The sequence below is a fragment of the Pteronotus mesoamericanus genome, unplaced genomic scaffold, assembly GCF_021234165.1.
Source record: "Pteronotus mesoamericanus isolate MK-2021 breed Mesoamerican mustached bat unplaced genomic scaffold, CSHL_Meso_final contig_1, whole genome shotgun sequence".
Classification (NCBI taxonomy): domain Eukaryota; kingdom Metazoa; phylum Chordata; class Mammalia; order Chiroptera; family Mormoopidae; genus Pteronotus; species Pteronotus mesoamericanus.
Window position 1 is genome coordinate 1,574,325 of NW_026554998.1, and position 18,485 is coordinate 1,592,809.

The 18,485-nt window shown below is 42.3% G+C and overlaps 1 protein-coding gene across 3 annotated transcripts in view; it reads left to right on the forward strand.

Moving 5' to 3' along the window:
- The first annotated feature begins 2,362 nt into the window (after window positions 1-2,362).
- The window catches only part of BAIAP2L1 (BAR/IMD domain containing adaptor protein 2 like 1), a 65,840-nt gene continuing 49,717 nt past the window's right edge, over window positions 2,363-18,485 (forward strand). Inside the window, exon 1 of one of the 3 annotated variants that reach the window (XM_054568374.1) lies at window positions 2,363-2,499. In XM_054568374.1, coding sequence (XP_054424349.1) covers window positions 2,449-2,499 — 51 coding nt within the window. In that variant the 5' untranslated portion in view covers window positions 2,363-2,448. Of the gene's footprint in view, window positions 2,500-8,918; window positions 8,979-18,485 lie in introns of those variants that run through there. The other 2 variants (XM_054568285.1, XM_054568461.1) reach the window with 2 other exon arrangements.

Genomic DNA, 18,485 nt, shown 5'->3' on the forward strand with positions numbered 1-18,485 from the left:
ATGCAGTCTCAGGACAACTACGAATGGGAGTTTTCAAGTTCACCTGAAACTCACAAACTCACACGGAAGGACCTAATACAAACGGCCTTTTGAGAGCACTCCCACCCTTGAACATCTACAGCACGTTTGGCTGCACCTCTACTACAGCTTTCATCGTCTGCTCCTGAAGGTCTACCTCCTGCACACGGATTAAAGGTTTAGGTCAAGCCCAGGTCACTCCGCACTCCTGCAGCCCCAGCACAGCACCTGGCACAGAGCAGATCATCCATACTCACTTGCTCTTTTGTTCAACAAACACCTGCCAGGGATCCACGTGCCAAGCACTGAACGGGGGGCTGAAGGGCATTATTCTTAATGTCGGTACCAACCCAGCACTGACCATTCTTGAAGACTTCTAAAGGAGCAGAATGGTCCTAACCAGGAAATTATTTCTATAAAGGAGAGTTTAAAATGGCCGAATATCTGTTTGAAGATTTGCATACAATTATGAACCTGGCCCTTAGATCAAGTTCCAACTTTGGCAATCAAATTGGACCATCTGAGATACCTGCTGGTTTTATGGTGGTTTGTTAATCGGTCTCTTCTGGGTCTAAATCACCCTGCTGAGCGGTGGAGTGTTAAACGTTAAGCCTCTGCTCTCTTTTCACCTCCTTGGTTGACTGCCTTGCAGCTGAGGGTAGATGACCCCATTCATCAGAAGGCACAGAGGAAAGTTCTAAAAGATGATCTTCAAAGTCAAGTCAGTGATTTTCAAGTTTAAATGAAAACTAACAGACATTCTTGAGAAGCCCAATGCATACCCGTGGTAATTAGGCCATGAGTACATTTCACTACGGCAAAAGAAACTCAATTGGCAAATCTTGTGAACTGAATACTGGAGACCTGTTCAAAAAGGAGGCAGCTGCTTCCACTGCCTACAACCTAGAACTGATGTGCGATTTCCCCCAACATCCAAAAACACTCAACCTTGTAGTTGCTAAGCAAGATATGTTCTATAGCTGGCAAATCCCGTAACATCGTCCCAGAGTCCAAGTGTTTGTTTCTGGTCTAAGTCCAGCAGCAACTCATACACTTGGAGTTCCCACCTGGGCCACACAGTGCTGTCTTTGTGTGCATTTCCCGGTGAACTTGATCACAGGAGAAGCTGAGAAGCCTCATATCTTAACAGCCCATAAAAGGTGCAATTGCACCCAGACAGAAGTTTTAAAAAATCAGACTAAAACTTCCCGCCAAGCTTGTTGGGTGAATGTCTCAGATGCCAAGTGATGTTCCCGCTGGGAGAAGCTTGTTCTGGATCCTCAGAGTCTGGGCTGGGGCTGGGGCAAAGACAGACGCGAAGTGTAGGGAGTCCACACCTGCTCAGGCTCGGAGTGCTGAAAGGAAGAGTTGCCTCGTACCCCAGCTCAGCACAGATTTCTAAATCTTGTGAATAGCATGGTGAGGTTGCATTGAGTTAAATGTCGTTCTTAATGCAAAGTTTACACACGAAACCAGATCTTGGCATTTATTAATTTTTGATATATGAGAAACTTCCCAAACAGCAAGTGGCCGGCCCCCCTTCTTCATCTAGGAGAGCCCCTGCCATGGGGTCCCTCGAATCTTTGGGGTCAGCAAGAGGGGGGTGCGCGGGAAGGTGTGGAGCGGGGAAATCAAAGCAACTGGAGGACGTGGGCCCCTCTTCCCGAGGTGCGCAAAGGTCAGGGCTGGGAGGAGAGGAGGAGGGGAGGAGGGGAGGACGCCGCGCCCGCGGAGAGCGTGGGTCTCGGGGCCTCCGAGACCAGCTCCATGCGGGACACGGGAAGGCTCTAGGAACACAGAGGCCCGACCGCCCTCGGTGCAGGTCCTATCCAACCAGAAAAGAAACCCGAGCTATCGACGCCTCGCGGGGTCCCTGAGTCACCAAGGGTGCCCTTCCGGAAGCGAGGGGGCACAGGTCAGCGGCCCCGCCCGGTGCGACGCAGGTGGGCACACTCCGCCCACTTGGCCCAACTCGCCTCCGCCCCGCCCACCCGGGCCGCTGTGACCCTCCCACCAGGCTCGGCCCGCCTCCTTCCCGTCCCCCCGGCCTCCAGGCCACGCCCACCTAAACCGACTCAGGTGGGGCCGCCCCGCCCAACCCGGCCGCGCTCCCAAGTGGCCGCCCCGCCCACTCGGCCCCGCCCACCCCCTCGCCTCAGGTGGGGCGGCCGGGCCCGGCCCGCTCGTCCAGCTGGCGTCAGGCCGCGTCTCCTCAGCTCCCGGCGGTCTTCCGCGGCGGAGGCGGCGGCGCTGCAAGTTTTGACATTTCGGCGGCGGAGACGCGCGCCGGCACTCGCGGGCCCACGGCTGTGGCGGCGGCCGACCCTCAAGGGCCCCTCAGTCGCGCCCCCGCACTCCCGCCGCCCAGGGTCGGGCGGCCACGAGGCCCTGCCGCGTCCTCCCGCGCTCGCCCGTCCGGCGGCTGCAGCCATGTCGAAGGGGCCGGAGGAGGTGAACCGGCTCACTGAGAACACCTACCGGGTACGCGGGCCGGGGCGCCCCGGGGTTCGGGGCTCGAGGCCGAGCAAGCGGGGCGGCCTGGCCAGCCGAGGGTCTGGCTTTTACACCTTGGGGCGAGGAGGGGACTTTACGCGGGAAGGGCCTCCCCTCCCCCTCCCCGCCGCCCCGGGCGCGGGAGACGCCCAGGGAGCGACTTCGTTGACAACCCGACGTATTCGGGGGCGCTGGCGGAATGAGGGCGATCGGTGCCGTTTCGGGGGCCACGTCCCGCTCCCAGCGGCTCCCCGGCGTCGTGGCCGCGCCGGAGCTCCCGGAGACCGGGGCCGAGCTCGTTCCCGCGAAGGCAGGGCTGCGCGGGGCCGGGCCGGGAGGGACTGGCGGGCGCGCCCGGTGAGCCGAGCGGCCCAGGGCCCCGCGGCGCGGTGCTCGGGGGCTCGAAACCCGCGCCCTCCGACCCTGCCCTCGCCCTGGCGCCCGCGGCGCGCCGTTCGGCGTGGCTTTTACTGGAGTCCGGCCGCACCTGAGGTTCTCACCGGACCTCAAGGAACGCAGTGACGGGCATTCTCTTCACTTGCCTTCGTCGCGCGAGCATTTTCCCAGAAACAGACATAGACTTAGGATTAGTGACCCGTTGAGTCAGTTTAACTACTTATAAATGAATTCCAGTGGGAATAAGATACGTGTTTAATCATCTGCTATTAATAGAATACAGAACAACTTTTGTTTTAATTCGGCTTAGGCTCTTGGAACCCCTGAGACTTTTAAAGTTTTCCAAAGTCATGTACAGTCATTTCTGAGGCCCACAGTGTGGTCAGTTTTGGACTTTTCTCTTTTTTTTTTTAAACCCTAAAATCCGGTCTCTGGTTGGGCAGGGTCTGCGTGCATTCCTGAAATCAGAGGATTTTGTTGACTTGATACGAATTTTAAAACAGCAGGAAGATAGATTCATGATCTGTATTTTGAAGTTCAGAAAACTTTATTTCCTTCATCTGACTACAAAAGTACAGGAACGTGCGGATTATGATGTATAGACACGCGGACCCCGTCGACAGGGCGGGTGGGGGCTCAGGGAGCCCCTGTGGCCGAAACCTGTTCCTTAGCCCTGTGTTTCCTTGATCGACGGAACTTAAGAAACCCCTGCAGTTGGACTGGTCACGCGTTGCGTTCGTGTCGCGGTTGTTAATGTTCAAACGCTTGGGAAGATGGTGGGTCAGGAGTGGGGGGTCTCTTCACGGCGAGCACACGCGACGTCCGTCCCCGGAGACGTGGGGCGTGGCCGCTGCCCCGACCTCGGCCCGTGGGAGGCGGAGCGCGCGCGGCGCCCTCGAGGCCGGGGCCGCGGGGCCGCGGGGCTGCGGGGCCGCGCGAGCGCGCGCCCCTCCCCGCCCCTCCCCGCCTCCCCGCCTCCTAGGCTCCGGCGCGGGCAGCTTTCCGGCCGGAGAGGCGCTAACAGCTTGAGCCGGGGCGTCAGGTGCCACAAAGTAACCTGCTTGGCTTTGCTTTTTCCTCCACTTATCCCTGACTTTCCCTTCCAGCCTTTTCACTCCGTGGAGGGGCTGTGCGCGCGCGTGAGTTGCGGGGCCTCCAGCGCGCGCCCCACGCTTCGCTTCGGCTCGTGGCGTCCCCCCGGGCGGGGGGCAGGGCGGGAAGTGTGGATCTCAGTCGGGGTGTGCGTGTGTGTGATGTATGGCAGTGTAAATAATTTTCGTATGTGGAAAGGTTATGAGTACCTCGTTGCTTTGTATTTCCAGGTGTTTTAAAGTACATTAAAAGCTCACGGATGTCTGTTGATTGACTTCACTCACCATTTCCTCGTTAAAGCTCTACGGTTGTTTTTTTGTTTTTTGTTTTTTTATGTTGATGGTAGAATAAGAATTTACAACCCTAGACAAGAAGTTTATCTGCAATCTGTGAAGTGAATGCTGCTAGCTCATGCTTTGTCTGGGATGGAAATGCGCAGTGAAATTTTATATTCACAGGCCTGAATTGAAAGCCTGAAATTCTTTCACCTCCTGCTCATTGGGTTCTTGCTCCCCATCCGCTGCCCCACTACCAAAGCTGAAAACAATTTAAGCCTAATATGGTAAAAACCTACTGGCAGCGTTGATGAGTCCAGCTAGTTCTTTTAAAAAAGAGACTTCCTTTATGTTACCTAGCAATCTACAATGTTTTACTAATAGAACCATAAGCTAACCAGGTGCGTTTACAAAAGCCACCTGCAGATGAGATTTTATGACTTGTTTGTATGGGTGTAAGTTTTTTTAAATACTCAAATTTCTCCCACTTTGAAATAAAGGAATAGATTCTTTAGAGAAAATGGGGATTATGAAGAAGTGTGATCCTCTGTATGCAGTATCAAATATCTTTAAATATTTACACATTTGCAGAGTTTTCTAAATATACACTTAGACAAATGACTGCTGGAGACCCATGCTAAATGCCAGGAAGATGTGTGTTTTACAGCTTCACAAAGGAATGGCATGCGAAGCCCCAAAATGTCAAGCAATGTTACTGTTGCTAATTAAGAATTAGACCAAGATCCCTCCCCTTTCCCACACTTCAGTCTATAGTATGCCCATAATTTGCAGCTTGCTTGTAGCTTTGCATGGTTTTCTGATGAGTATATACTTTGGTGGTGCAAGGAAGAAGTAAAGTTTAAAAAAAAAAAAAAAACACCCTTAATTAAGAGTTACCACAAGCTTCCTAGAAGTTAGAACTCAAAGTAGTAAGAAGTTGAGGAGGGATTGGTATGACACCATCTGGGGCTGTCATACTCGCATCAGTCTTGCTAAAGTAGCGGTGAAGGGGGGAAATGACACGTAAAAATGAAAAGGGAAAAGGGGACACAGTGTCTTTGTTTAAATTTCACCTTCTCAGAGAATCCTACTCGAACAACTCTTTAAAATTGCCCACAATGCCATCCGTCTTGCAATCCCGCCTACCTACCTAAGGGTATACTATATTTATTTATTATGTTTATCTCTCTTCCCATGCCAACTAGCATATGAGCTCCTAAAGGAAAAGAGCTTTGTTTTGTTGTATTAGAATACTTAGAACAGATCCTGGCACATAGTAGGTGTGCATGTGTGTTGAATAAATGGACTTTTAGTAAAAGTCCTGTCTTATGCCAGACTCCCACCCTGCCTCAACACTTTCATAGAGTGCTTGTTTCATTCTAATATACCTCATCCCTCAAGGTGGTATGGATTTTGTTACCATTAAGAAACTGAGTCCCAAAGCCTATGAGTGACCAGTGTCCACCTGTCATTTACTGTGCCAGCTTCCATCCCTCCCATTTTTGTATAGTAATTTAGTTTTTAGTGACTAACAAATGCACAAAACAAATACCATTTTATAATTTGGTGATCTAAGATGTCAACAACATTTTCTGTCATTCTGGTAATTTGTCCTCATTGACATGTTTTGAACAAAACTTTTTTTTTTTAATAAGAAAATGAGGTACTTTTGTTTCACTGGGTAAAGCAAGCAATCTAGGCATGTATACTAGATTTTGTTTGTTTATTTAATGGGTTTTTTATTTTCTCCACTTGATTTTAATTGGGGACGTGTAAGCGAAAGTCCCTGTCTGGTTGGTTTGCAGTGTGTGCACTCTGCTATGTAGGTCTAGCTTTTGAAGCTTTAAATTGACTTTTCTGTTTATTGCTGTAATTTTACACAATGTTTGATATCTTCATCTGTTCCCATCGCACCACTTTCTTCAGGTATGCTGAAGATAAAATGGGATTTGGAGAATCCCAGACGATGTGCTCTTGGCTCCATGGGATACTAAAAACAGGGATACTAAGAGTCGTGTGCCAAGTAGTGGCAGAAGGGTTGCCAGGTATCGATATTAAACTGAACAGCCCAGTATTGTAGCTTTTTGTCTGGGGAAAATGAAAATACAAAGACAAACGATGGGTGTCTTTTCTGTCATAACACTTTTTCGTGATTAGAAAGGTTTTAGAACTGTGATAACGTGATTGCTCCGCAGACAGAGCAGCAACTTTTATTATGAAGCCTGGGAGCTGGGACCATTTACACAGGTGACACTATTCAAAAGTTTCAGGTTGCTTTCAAGTTTACATTTGTGACATTATTCAGTACTGGGCATTCTTTCTTTTCTTTTTTTTCCTAATTATTTATTTATTTATAGAGTGAGGAGTAGGGAGAGAAACATCAATGTGTGAGAGATACATCAATCAGTTGCCTCTCACAGGCTCCTACCTGCCAAGCTGGGCTGCAACCCAGGCATGTGCCCTGACTGAGAATCGAACTGGAGACCTTTTGGTTCAGAGGCCAGCGCTCAATTCACTGAGCAACACCAGCTGGGGCTGGGCCTTAATCTTAGCTTTGCACTTCTGTTGTAAGGAGCCACAGACAAACTTAGAAGGGAATCCTAACGTGTGTGGAATTGCAACAGGTAGGATTTTTGTTTTCCTTGACATTTCACACAATTCTTCTATAGTTCCAAAGTAAAAGTGGTTCTAAAAGCAGCACAAAGATTTAATTTAACTTCTGTTGGCATTTGCAAATACATTAATTTATTTCTAAAACTTTTTATTGAGCTGAAATATACACACAGAAAGGTGTGCTTAGGTGTGTATATCTCACTAAATTGTCATAAACTGAACACACCCGTGTAACCAGCACCCAGATCAAGAAGCAGACCATGACCCTGAAGTCCCTCTCACACCCTTTTCCAGTTGCTACACCCTCCAAGATAACTACCTTCCTGACTTCTAACAGCATAAAAATTCATTTGGCCTATTTTGTCTGCCACCTTTTACTCAACGTGTTTGTCAGATTCATCCGTGTTATTGGAGTAATGATAGTTTATTCTTTTTGCTGTATAGTATTCCACTGTGTGATTATACCACGTTAGCTCTTCTCTTGAGAGGTATTCAGGTACTTTTCAGACTACTCCAGGATATGAATAGTGCTGCTATAAACATTCTAGTACATGTCTGATAGGCACAGGCATTCCTTTCTCGTGGGTGTATACATAGGCGTGGATCTGCTGGCTTATAATGTGTTTGAATATTTAGCTTTGGTGGAAACTGTCAGGCAGTTTTTCAAAGTGATAGTACCAATTTACATTCCCACTATCAGTGTATCAGAGTTTCTGTTGCTGTACATCCTCAACAAAAGTTATTATTTTCCTTCCTTTTTATTTTGGCCACTCTGATGGGTGGAAGCAAATAAAATTTTTAATTAAAAACAAAACAAAACTGTTTGCCCCAGGCTTAGTGGTTGGACATCTGCACCCTCAGCAGGAGCCTAATCCATACATTAGACATTAGATTGCTACCTAATGTCAGAAGACAGCCAGGACTGCCAACATGGGTCTGAGAGAGGCCTTACAGTTGTGTTATTCAGTAGAATAACCCATAAATTTAACTTTCCAACAGTCATTCATATTTTTATGTGTTTGTTTTGGTTTTAATCTGTTTTTTTAAACTACATTTTTCTCTGACACCACAAAATTTCCAAAATTTCTACAAATATTTTTGCTGCAAGTAAAAGACACCCAGAAACCCACAACCCAGAGATAAGAGTATTAACCCCTGTTCCTCTTCCCAATATTTTTCAGTACATCTTTCCAGGTCAGTATTCTGTGCCTTGTTTTGATGACTCCACAGAATTCCATTCTTTACCATAATTTATTGATCCAGTCCTCTGTTGCTAGACATAAGATCATTGCCAGTACTTTGCTGTTAAAGCACTGCAGTGAACATCATTGCAGGTAAAGCTTCTCACAGATTTGTGGTGTTTTCCTTAAACAAAATCCCCAGGAGGGAATGTGGGTCAGAGGGTAGATACATTCTAAAGCATATTTGCTACACATTGCAAAAGTCTCTCCAGAAAACATGCCCCAAATTATGCTGTAATCTGATTGTGTGTGAATGTACGTTTCTTGCACTCCAACCAATGGGGTAGATCTTTTCAAACCACTTCCTTTTCTGTAACCCATAGAGGACTTTTTTCTTTTTTTACAGTAGTAAAACATGCATACTTATAATATATAGTAGTTTATGGACATTGGCCAGGAAAATATCCAAGATTTCATTATACCACTATTGGGTATAATATTTCCTCCATACGCTTTGTACTTGTGGGTGCATACAGAATGATTACAGCTCTGTGACCTTTCAGGCCTGTATACTTCTGTTTTTTCCTCAGCCTTGATATTATGCTTCTATTTGTTTTCCAGACCTTAACTGTTTTTCTAGTTTATCATTTTTTTAGGGGCTGTGTTCTGGTTGTAACAGCGGCCTCAAATCTTTGTGGATAAAGTTGAGACTTGTGTAAATGAGATAAAATGTTGCTGGCTTCTCTCTCATTCAAAACTAAATGAAAAATGTTACCAGACTGTATTTCCCAACCCAGAAAACAAAATAAATGAGCACCCCATTGTAACCTACCCAGCGGTTCACAGCCTTTTCTGTTCTAGAACCAGCTACACTTTAAAAGAGAGCAGCAGGCAATGAAGATGCCCTCAGGTCTGTTGGTTTTATTTATATGGTAGTTTGGAGGTTTAAAAGTCCCTAAACAATATCAATTCCTTCACTAAAAATATCAGAGGACAGTGGTAGTTAACTGTCCTTAGGATTGAAGGAGACTTTACTTCTCACTTACAGTCTACCTTCTACATTTTCTTTTGTGAGTGGGATGACTTTTATGTTTAAGCTTTTTTTTTTTTAAAGCAGAAATTGATATGTGTATTTCATTTTAATGGGTAAAAAGTTTTAAAAACTAAACTAATATATGGCATTTTCTTTCTCTGTTTTGCAAATTAACATTTCAAAGGTAAACCTAATTTAAAATCTTACCATTTTCTCTTTATTTTTACTTGTGAGGAATACATTTTTAACATTTGCTCACATGAGACTATGAATGGAACAGAAAAATTTTAAACTGAGAATGCTCAAATTCCAGTTCTGAACAGTTACCTTTTAAAAGTCTTGTTCCTGATGTTAGAAACAGCTATACCCCTGAAAGGTTCAAAAGCAATAATGACAAGGACAAGAAAAGGCACAAAGTAGCAATTACATCTTGTCAAAACTAAGTTGGGATAAAAGTTCAGATGATTAGAACACGTAGCCTATAACAAACATGAGAAAGATTGGGTTTAGGGATCAGAACAGATCTCAGATGACTGAGTGTCTACAGGCACCCCAAGTGCTACTCTTCTGAGTTAGAAGAAAGGAAGCCCCTGCTTGTAGGGGGAGGGGAAAGGAGTACAGGAGGTGACTCTGGTCATCGTCATGTGCCTGTCAGTACAGATGCCTGAGACCGAAGCTAATAGACCAGTTCATTTCTGACCACAGAGACTCAAATGGCAAAAGAAAATCAGGAAAATCACAATAATTTCTTAAGTGCTATCTTTTTTTTTTTATAAAACTGTAATGGTTTTAATAGACTAAATGGTATATTTTATCGCAGCATGGGCTTCATCGTATGCTTGGAGCAACTTAGGTGCAAGACACAACTATGTCTGACAGTACTGTAGATTTCAAAGTGTGAGAACCACTTTAAACATGCAAAACATTGCTCTTATTTGACACTCAGTTCAGTTGTGTCCTTTGAGAAAACATCTTCATCTAACCAATCCCAGGTTGTTGTATGTACTTGATCATGTCATATGCCTTCATTTGACCTTGTGCTTCAATTTTCTCACCTGTAAGTAAGATAACAGTACTCACCTCCTATGATTGTGGTGAAGATTAAACATGATTATACATGAAAGCACTCAAAATAGTGTGCTAGTTGTTAGCAGTAGCAGCATGTTTTTGCTAGACCGTAACCACCACAAGAGCATTGATTTTCATCTGTTTACTGCTTATCCCTAGTATCTTATTCCCAGGGTGACTGGGTGACACATAGGTGGAGCTGAGTAGATACTAGATAAAAGAACAGTGTCGAACAGTTATTGGCACACATTTTTCTCTGTCAAGACGTGAGAGCTGAGGATAACTTTTACAGTCATGCATCACTTAACGACAGGATACATTGTGATGCCCATTGCTCCTGGGCTACAAACCTGTACAGCACGTAACTGTACTGAGTACTGTAGGCACTTATAACGCAATGACAAGGATGTCTGTATTTAAACATAGAAAAGGTAAGGTAAAAAATGCAGCATAAAATATAAAAAATATACACCTGTTTAGGGCACTTGCCGTAGATGCAGCTTGCAGGACCGAAGGTGGTTCTGGGTGAGTTAGTGAGTGAGTGATAAGCACATGTGAAGGGGCATTACCGTACACTGCTGTAGACTTTATAAACACTGTACACTTAAGCTGCACTAAGTTTATAAAAAAAAAAGTTTTTTATTTTCTAAAAAATTTTATTTATTTTTAGAGAGGGAGAGGAACATCGATCCGTTGTTTCTCACACACCTGCAACAGGGAACCTGGCCCACAACCAGGACCTGTGCCCTGACTGGGAATCGAACCGGCGACCTTTCCGTTTGTGGGATGACACCCAACCCTCTGAGCCACACCAGTCAGAGCAAAAATAGGGTTTTTTCTTCAATAATAAATTAACATTAGCTTAATGTAACTTCTTTACTTTATAAACTTTTAAATTTTTTAAACTTTTTGACTATTATAACACTTAGCTTAAAACGCAAATACATTGTACAACTGTACAAAAATACTTTATATGTTCTATAAACCTTATTTCTATTTTAAAACTTTTTAAAAATGTTTTAAACCTTTTCTTAGAAAATAAACACACATATTAGCCTAGGCCTGCACAGGGTCAGGGTCATCAATATCACTGTCTTTCACCTCCACTTCTTGTCCTACGGGAAGGGCTTCGGGGGCAGTGAGGTGTGTGAAGCTGTCATCTCCCATGATAGCAGTGCCCTTCTCCGGAAGACCACCTGAAGGGCCTGCCTGAGGTTCTCCTTAAGGAGTTGTCACTCTTTCCAGAAATACGTCCATGGTGGTTGGTTGGTGTTTTCTTCATAGATTTGCTTATAAGCAGATAATCCACCAGGCACATTCCTATTCATGAAAACCTGTTGATATTGAGGTCCACGTTTAAAACTTTTTAAGGAACTTGTTGAGGTCTATAAAAGCTTCCAATAAACCCTCCACTGTGAATTCTCCTGGGGGTTCTTCTTTTTCTTCTGCAGTTTCTGGGATACTGTATGGAAGGTAAATAGGAATAAACTCAGTATGTACCCAGGTAGACAGGTCTCAGAGGCATAATGTTAAATTTAAAAAGTAAGATGTAAAAGTGAAATGTATTACATGAAACCATTTATTTTATTAAATGCATAAAACAAAATTATATATTAATCATGACTAACTGCATGTGTGTATAAAGTATAAAATACTTTTTAGTAAGTTAGAAAGTTAATTGCAGTCTTAGTTAGCATTTCTCTGTGGGAAGACAAAAAGGGATATGGGACTTTGATGAAGTGGTTAAAGCATCATGTGGTTTGGTAATGTAGTTCTGTAATGTTTTCATTCCTTTTCAGCAAAGGAAATTGATGTGACAGTGTTAACCTTTCTTAAGTCTTGTGAGGTAGTTGTGGAATCTTGTTTTTCCTTTTTTTTTTTTTTTTTAATTTGAAGGGAAAGAAAAGGAGGTCAGAAATATTTGTTTGCCTGGGCTGAATTGGTCCATCATATCATGATGCTGTTAGATTAATTATACCCATCAAAAAATCAGTAAGATTACAAGAAAGCTTCTAAAAAGAAAAATTGTAAAGACTCTCATCATTTCTCACACTAAAATGGTGCTCCATCATAAAAGCATTTTCATCTCACTTTGTGGCACAATTCACTCCAAGGAACTTGCATCGAGGCCTGAAGGATGAGTGCAAAGGTTAATAGGGAGGTTGCCTGGGCCTGGCACTGCATCTTGCTGCCTGTGGGACCTTCAGCAAGGTTTTTAAATTTAACATCAAAGGTTTGTTGTTTCATCTGTAAAATGGGGATAATAATAATCACATTGTTAGGATCTGATGAGACAACCCATGTGAAATACTAGGCATAGAGTCTGAAACCCAGTCGTACTCCATACATGTTTAGTGTAACTCAGATGGAAAAAGGAATAAAATGCTTTCAATAAATAAAGCAAATAATAACACTTTCACTTTCCTTTGTGCCACACACTTCTCTAGAGACACGTGTGTTCATGGCCTCTCATCCTAACTGACACTTTGAGTAGAAGGGCCAGTATCATTCATTTGCATGTTACAGAGCAGAACTGAGATAACTGGAACATCTGTGGAAATAGGAGTGTTCACCCATTTGAAGAGTTGACTAATATTTTAGAGCTTTTGTCTTGCAATGTTAACTACTACAACTGATTTGGTGTGTGCTAAGTACAAGTGCTTGGAAGAGCACATAGTAAGTACTCCATAAATATTAGTTGTTATTTCATTGAATCTTCAAACCCATCATGAGGTGGAAATGATCATTATTCCCATTTTCTAAAGGAGGAGACTGAGGCTCAATGGGGTGGCGACAGGATTTGCCCAAGGACTCAAGGCCAAAGTTGGTGTTTTTTTTTTAATTATATATTATTGATTATGCTATCACAATTGTCCCAATATTTCCCCCTTTGCCCTCCCTCCACTCCCTCAGGCAGTCCCCGCACCTTTGTTCATGTCCATGGTTCATGCGTATATACGTGCTTTGGCTATTCCACTTCCTGTCCTGTACTGTATTTACATTCCTGTGGCTCTTCTATTACCACCGACCTGTACTTCTCAGTCCCCCCACCTCTGCATCCATTTCCCCAAACCACCTCCCATCTTTTTGTTAAATAAGTTCCTCTAACGTTTCATATGACAATGCCTTGGTGATAATGAACTCCTTTAGTTTTTCTTGTCTGGGAAACACTTTTGTCTGCCCTTTGATTCTAAATGATAATTTTGCTGGGTAGAGCGATCTTGCCTTCAGGCCTTCACTTTTCTTGACTTTGAATATTTCTGCCCAATCCCTTCTAGCCAGGAAAGTTTCTTTTGAGAAATCAGCTAACAGTCTGATGGGAACTGCTCTGTAGGTAACTACTTTCCTCTTGCTGCTTTTAAGACTCTTTCTCTTTAACCTTTGGCATTTTAATTATGGTGTTTCTTGGAGTGGGCGTCTTTGCTTCCACCTTGTTCTGGACTCTGTCCTTCCTGGACTTGCATGTCTAATTCCTTCACCAAATTAGGGAAGTTTTCTTTCATTACTTTTTCAAATAGATTTCCAATTTCTTGCTCTTTCTCTTCTCCTGTCACCCCTGTGATGCAAATGGCGCCTTCTGCTATCCTTGTTTTTTTGGATTCTTTTTTTTTGTCCTGATTGGTGGTTTCTTCCAAAGTTTTTTCATGCCATCTCTCCTTGCACTGCCCCCTCACCCACCCACTGCTATGGGAGTGGCATGTTACAAAATATAGATAATACAAATTGGTCTATAATGCACATTGATATTAGCATAAATATATAATACAGGCTAAAGGGGAACCAAAGCATTGTTCACATTTGACAGATGGGAAACAATTTTGGGTGTTTATATATTTGAATCTGAATATTTCTGCCCTATCTTACTATTTCTTCAAACAAAAACATCTCAGTTGTCTAATTTTCTTTACTTGGTTTGTGCCCCCCATTCAAGGTGAGTATGAAAAACATGAGTCTTTTGGCCATCTCTTAGCCCACAAACAGCTGCCTTTTTGCCATATTTACTCACTAATATTATCCCTAAAGGCAGGAACATAATCAAGTATTGATGATGTTAGTCCTGAACAGCAGCTTCCAACAACACGAGAAAGTAGAAAGTGAGGTTTTCAACAAATACTGTCTATCTAGAAGTATTCTCAGATATTTAATCCTTATTAACATGTTCTTGTCACATGAAATTAAATGATGTCTTGATTAGTTTAAGCACTGCAGCATGCTATACTAATTTGTATGATACTGTGTAAAACAAAATATGGAAAATTTCAAGAGTACATACAGTACCTGAATCAAGTTATGAAACTCACTATTTACTTAGATATTCTTAAATCACTTTTAAAACTTATTCCAGTGTGACTGTTACCCACATTTTCAATTGAGAAAGATAAAGCACTTAAATACCAAATAAATTGTCCTTGGTCATGGGGGTAGGGGGCTGGAAAGAGAAATAGAAAGAGAAACCAATTCTTAGAAATTTTAAAGTCAGCTCTGTTTAGCTAGCTAGTCATAATTGCATTAATTTATGCTTCCTAGTCTAAAGTTCCAGGCAGTAAAGGTAATAATTTCTCAAAACTGAAAGAAAAATCTAAATGGTAAGAAAGTTAAAACCATCATAAAATTGTATAATTCACTTTCAAATTACGATCTGAAACTCCACAGGAGTACAGGAAATGCATGAGATAAATGGACCAGCTAGAAATGTGGGGAACGTGCCTGTAGGTTCCAAGAGGCCTGTTCCTCAGCATTTTATGTGGAATAGCTAACCGCAGATTCTCCAGGGCTGGTGAGCTTGTGCGAACGAATCAGCCCCTTTTCAAATGAGACTCAGCACAGGTAGAACAGTGGTATTGCCAGTCATTTTATTTCAGCCTAGACTATCCATATTTTTCTCTGAATGCACATGAAACGCATTCTAGTTGAAACTAGTTTGACAAATTATCTTCCTTGCAAGGCAGTAACTGGTGGAATACGTACTAAGCTTTTGGTATTGATTATAATAAAATAGTGCTTCTTGGCCTGTTAGTACCTTTTATAATTTGTTTTGTTTTTATACTTGGTATCTTAAACCTTTTACTTTTAGTTTAAATTAAATCAAAATGGATTTGTTCATCACTACTCGTGATTCTCACAAAATTGTAGGCTTTCTGAACAATTCAGGTCTTAAGCCTTGACACAGCATGACCTTTGACCTCTGACTGCTGTCCTCTCCCCCAAATATGGAACCCATCCAAATCACAAAGATGCCCAGTGCTACTATAAAATTGTAGGTTGTGAAACACATAAGACAGCACCGCTTTTTTCTTTCCGGGTTTAAAAATACATGTACTTCAGTTAAAATAATTAAACAATGGCCAAGAGCCAGTGTAGAAGTGGATTTTCCACTGTTCAAAGAGGCCAAAATTTACAGGGGAAAAATTTCTGTAGCTAAACCTCAATAATAAAGAATTGAACTGTATGTTAAACTTTCAAGCTTAAAAACTCATGTATTTTCTGTGAGTCAGATTGTACTCTAAAGTCTTAAACTTTTTTTTTCCAGGAGAACTCTGTATCACTTTCCTAATATTCTTACCATTCAAACTCAGCCTCATAAGATTACTATAAGAATTTTAAATGATATAGTAAACTTAGCTTTATCTTTTTATTAGAACTTAGAGTCTTACCATCCAGACATGGTCTCATAAGATAAGGATTTTAAGTGAGATATTTAAAAAATAGTTTTGTCTTTTTATTAGAAAGTAACCATTTTCTACCAGTTATTAGATTTTTTAAATTATTGAAAGTTCACACATTGCTGATGGGAATGTAAAGTGGTACAGCTACTCTTGAAAATAGTTTGGCAGTTTCTTATAAAGTTTAACATATACCTACCATATGATGCAGCAATTGAACTCCCAGGTGTTCAATTGGTATCTTACAGGTACCAACATTTATATTTACACAAAAACCTATATGTGAATGCCCATATCCACTTTATTTGAAATTGCCAAAAACTGGAAACCAACCCAAATGTTTAGTGGATAAGTGGACGAACAAGTTGTGGTACTTCCATACTATGGAATACTGCTGGCAAAAAAAAAAAAAAAAAAGAATAAACCAATACATTCAACTTGAATGATACTTAAGGTGTTTGTGCCCAGTAAAAAAGCCAATCTCAGAAGGTCACATGATTCCATTTATATAACATTTTTACAATGACAATATCAGTAATTGAGATCAGTGGTTGCCAGGGGTTAGGATGGGTGGGGAGGGTATGGTTATAAAGGGGTGGCATGAAAGAGAGCTTTGTGTTAATGGAACAGTTCTATATTGTGATTGTTATACAAATCTGTACATTGGGGAAATTTCATAGAAACAATGCACCTCTTCAAAAAAAAATGAATGGTATAAAAATTTGTAAATCCAATAAGGTCTGCAGTTTAGTTAATAGTGTGGTACCAGTGTCAGTTTCCTGGTTTTGATAATGTGCTATGGTTATATAAGTTATCCTTGCGGGAAGCATACATGAGAACTCTCTATACAGTTTTTACATCTTAATTGTGAATCTTAAACTATTTCAAAGTAAAAAGCTTAAAAACAAAATAAGGAAATTGAGGAGAGAGATATAAATAGCAGTTGTGGCTCCAGGTCCCGTGTCAGGTACTGATGTTTACCATCTTGCACAGGCTCGTGAGGAAGGCAGTGCTGGCTTTGGGGCTTCGGGGCTACTAGTCGCAAAAGAAGCTTAAACAGCTGACTGGCCCCTATAATACAGGATGAGTGTCAGTTAAACACGGTAGATAGACCTCATGTGTTTTTCTACTCTTTTTTTTTTTTCCTGAGAATACATTAAAACGATGTCAAAGGAACTTTTTAAAAAACACTTTAAATCCATAGGTAAAGATCTAAACATGTAGAGATCAGTTGACAAAAAGCCTAGAGAAATTTGAGGTGATGGAAAATGGACAGAGGAATCGTAACTGTCTTAAGAAAGCCTAAGAACCTGCAGAGAGGAGTAGGGAACAAGGACTGAGCCATTGACGCCAACACCCCAAAGGCCGAGGAGCGGGCCCCACAGAAGGTGGGGATGGAGGGACACACATGGCTGCAGTAGTTCTACAACGTGGTTAAACTGCCAGGTTCTCTTTCCTGCCCCAGCCACCACTACTGACAGCAGTGTCCTCTGCCTGGCAGACTGGAGAGTTAGTCTCAGAATAAAGTGACTTGGAAACACCAGCTGAGGATAAGGGAAGTAAAACTCAGAGCTGGAAACGGGAGGGAATTCAGTAAAAATCAGCTCAGTAAACTGGGATTCTCAACCCCCTTCCTTACTGGGCAAGGCTATCGCCTGGTGATTGCCTCTCCTCCACCCAATGACAGGGAATTAGAAACATCTCTGGAATGACCCAATAGCCTCTGGTTACTGTCCCATGGCCAGTGTGTCTATAGCTGACCTGCTGTCAGTCACTGCATGCAAAGTCCACAGCCACCCTGCATTCATAACCACACCCTCAAGCCAGCATTTTAGGGTTTACTCTTAGACATGTACTGATCAAGGATCATCAGACAGTTGAGAAACCTTTCAACACAAAAGACATGGCTACCAAACACAGAAGAAATAATCAGGACATAACATGGGGAACTAGAATACCCCCAAATTACAGTTTATTCAAGTAAGAGACTATATTGCATCCATAAGACAAGAACAGGATGCTTTTAAAAAGGAATAATCAAAAAAAACTTGACAGCCCAAGTTGAAAATATATCAAAAGTTTTTTTTTTTTAATGTAGTAGGAGAGATGGAATGTAAAGTTGAGGATATCTGTCAGCGATACAGAACAAAAGGTGGAAAATCAGAGAAAAAAAGGAAAATCTCTTAGAGAATAACTCCAGGATGTATAAAGTCTTCATCAGAGTTCCATAAAGCATGAAGAGACAAGAAACAAAAGAGGAACATTTTTCAGACTAAAGGACATAATTTTCTATATAGATTAGATAGGGTCTTTTGAGTGTTCAGTAAAATAAATGAAAAAAGTACCTGCACTGAGATAGACCATTATGTAGTTTCAGAACACAGGGGTAAAGAGAAGACTTCCAGAAATAAACCTCCCCCTAAAAAAGCCATGTAGAAAGGAAGAAATGATGATAGCAAACCTGGATATTAAAGTTAGTGGAGCAGTATCTTAAAAATTCTAAGGGAAAATCACTTTCCATCTATAATACTCTAGCCAGCAAAATGTCAATCAAATGTCAAGATGAAAATAATTTCAGATACATGAGTACTCAAATTTACCTCTCACACCATCAATTCTTAGGTCATTCTTGGAGAATGATCTCCAGTAAGTA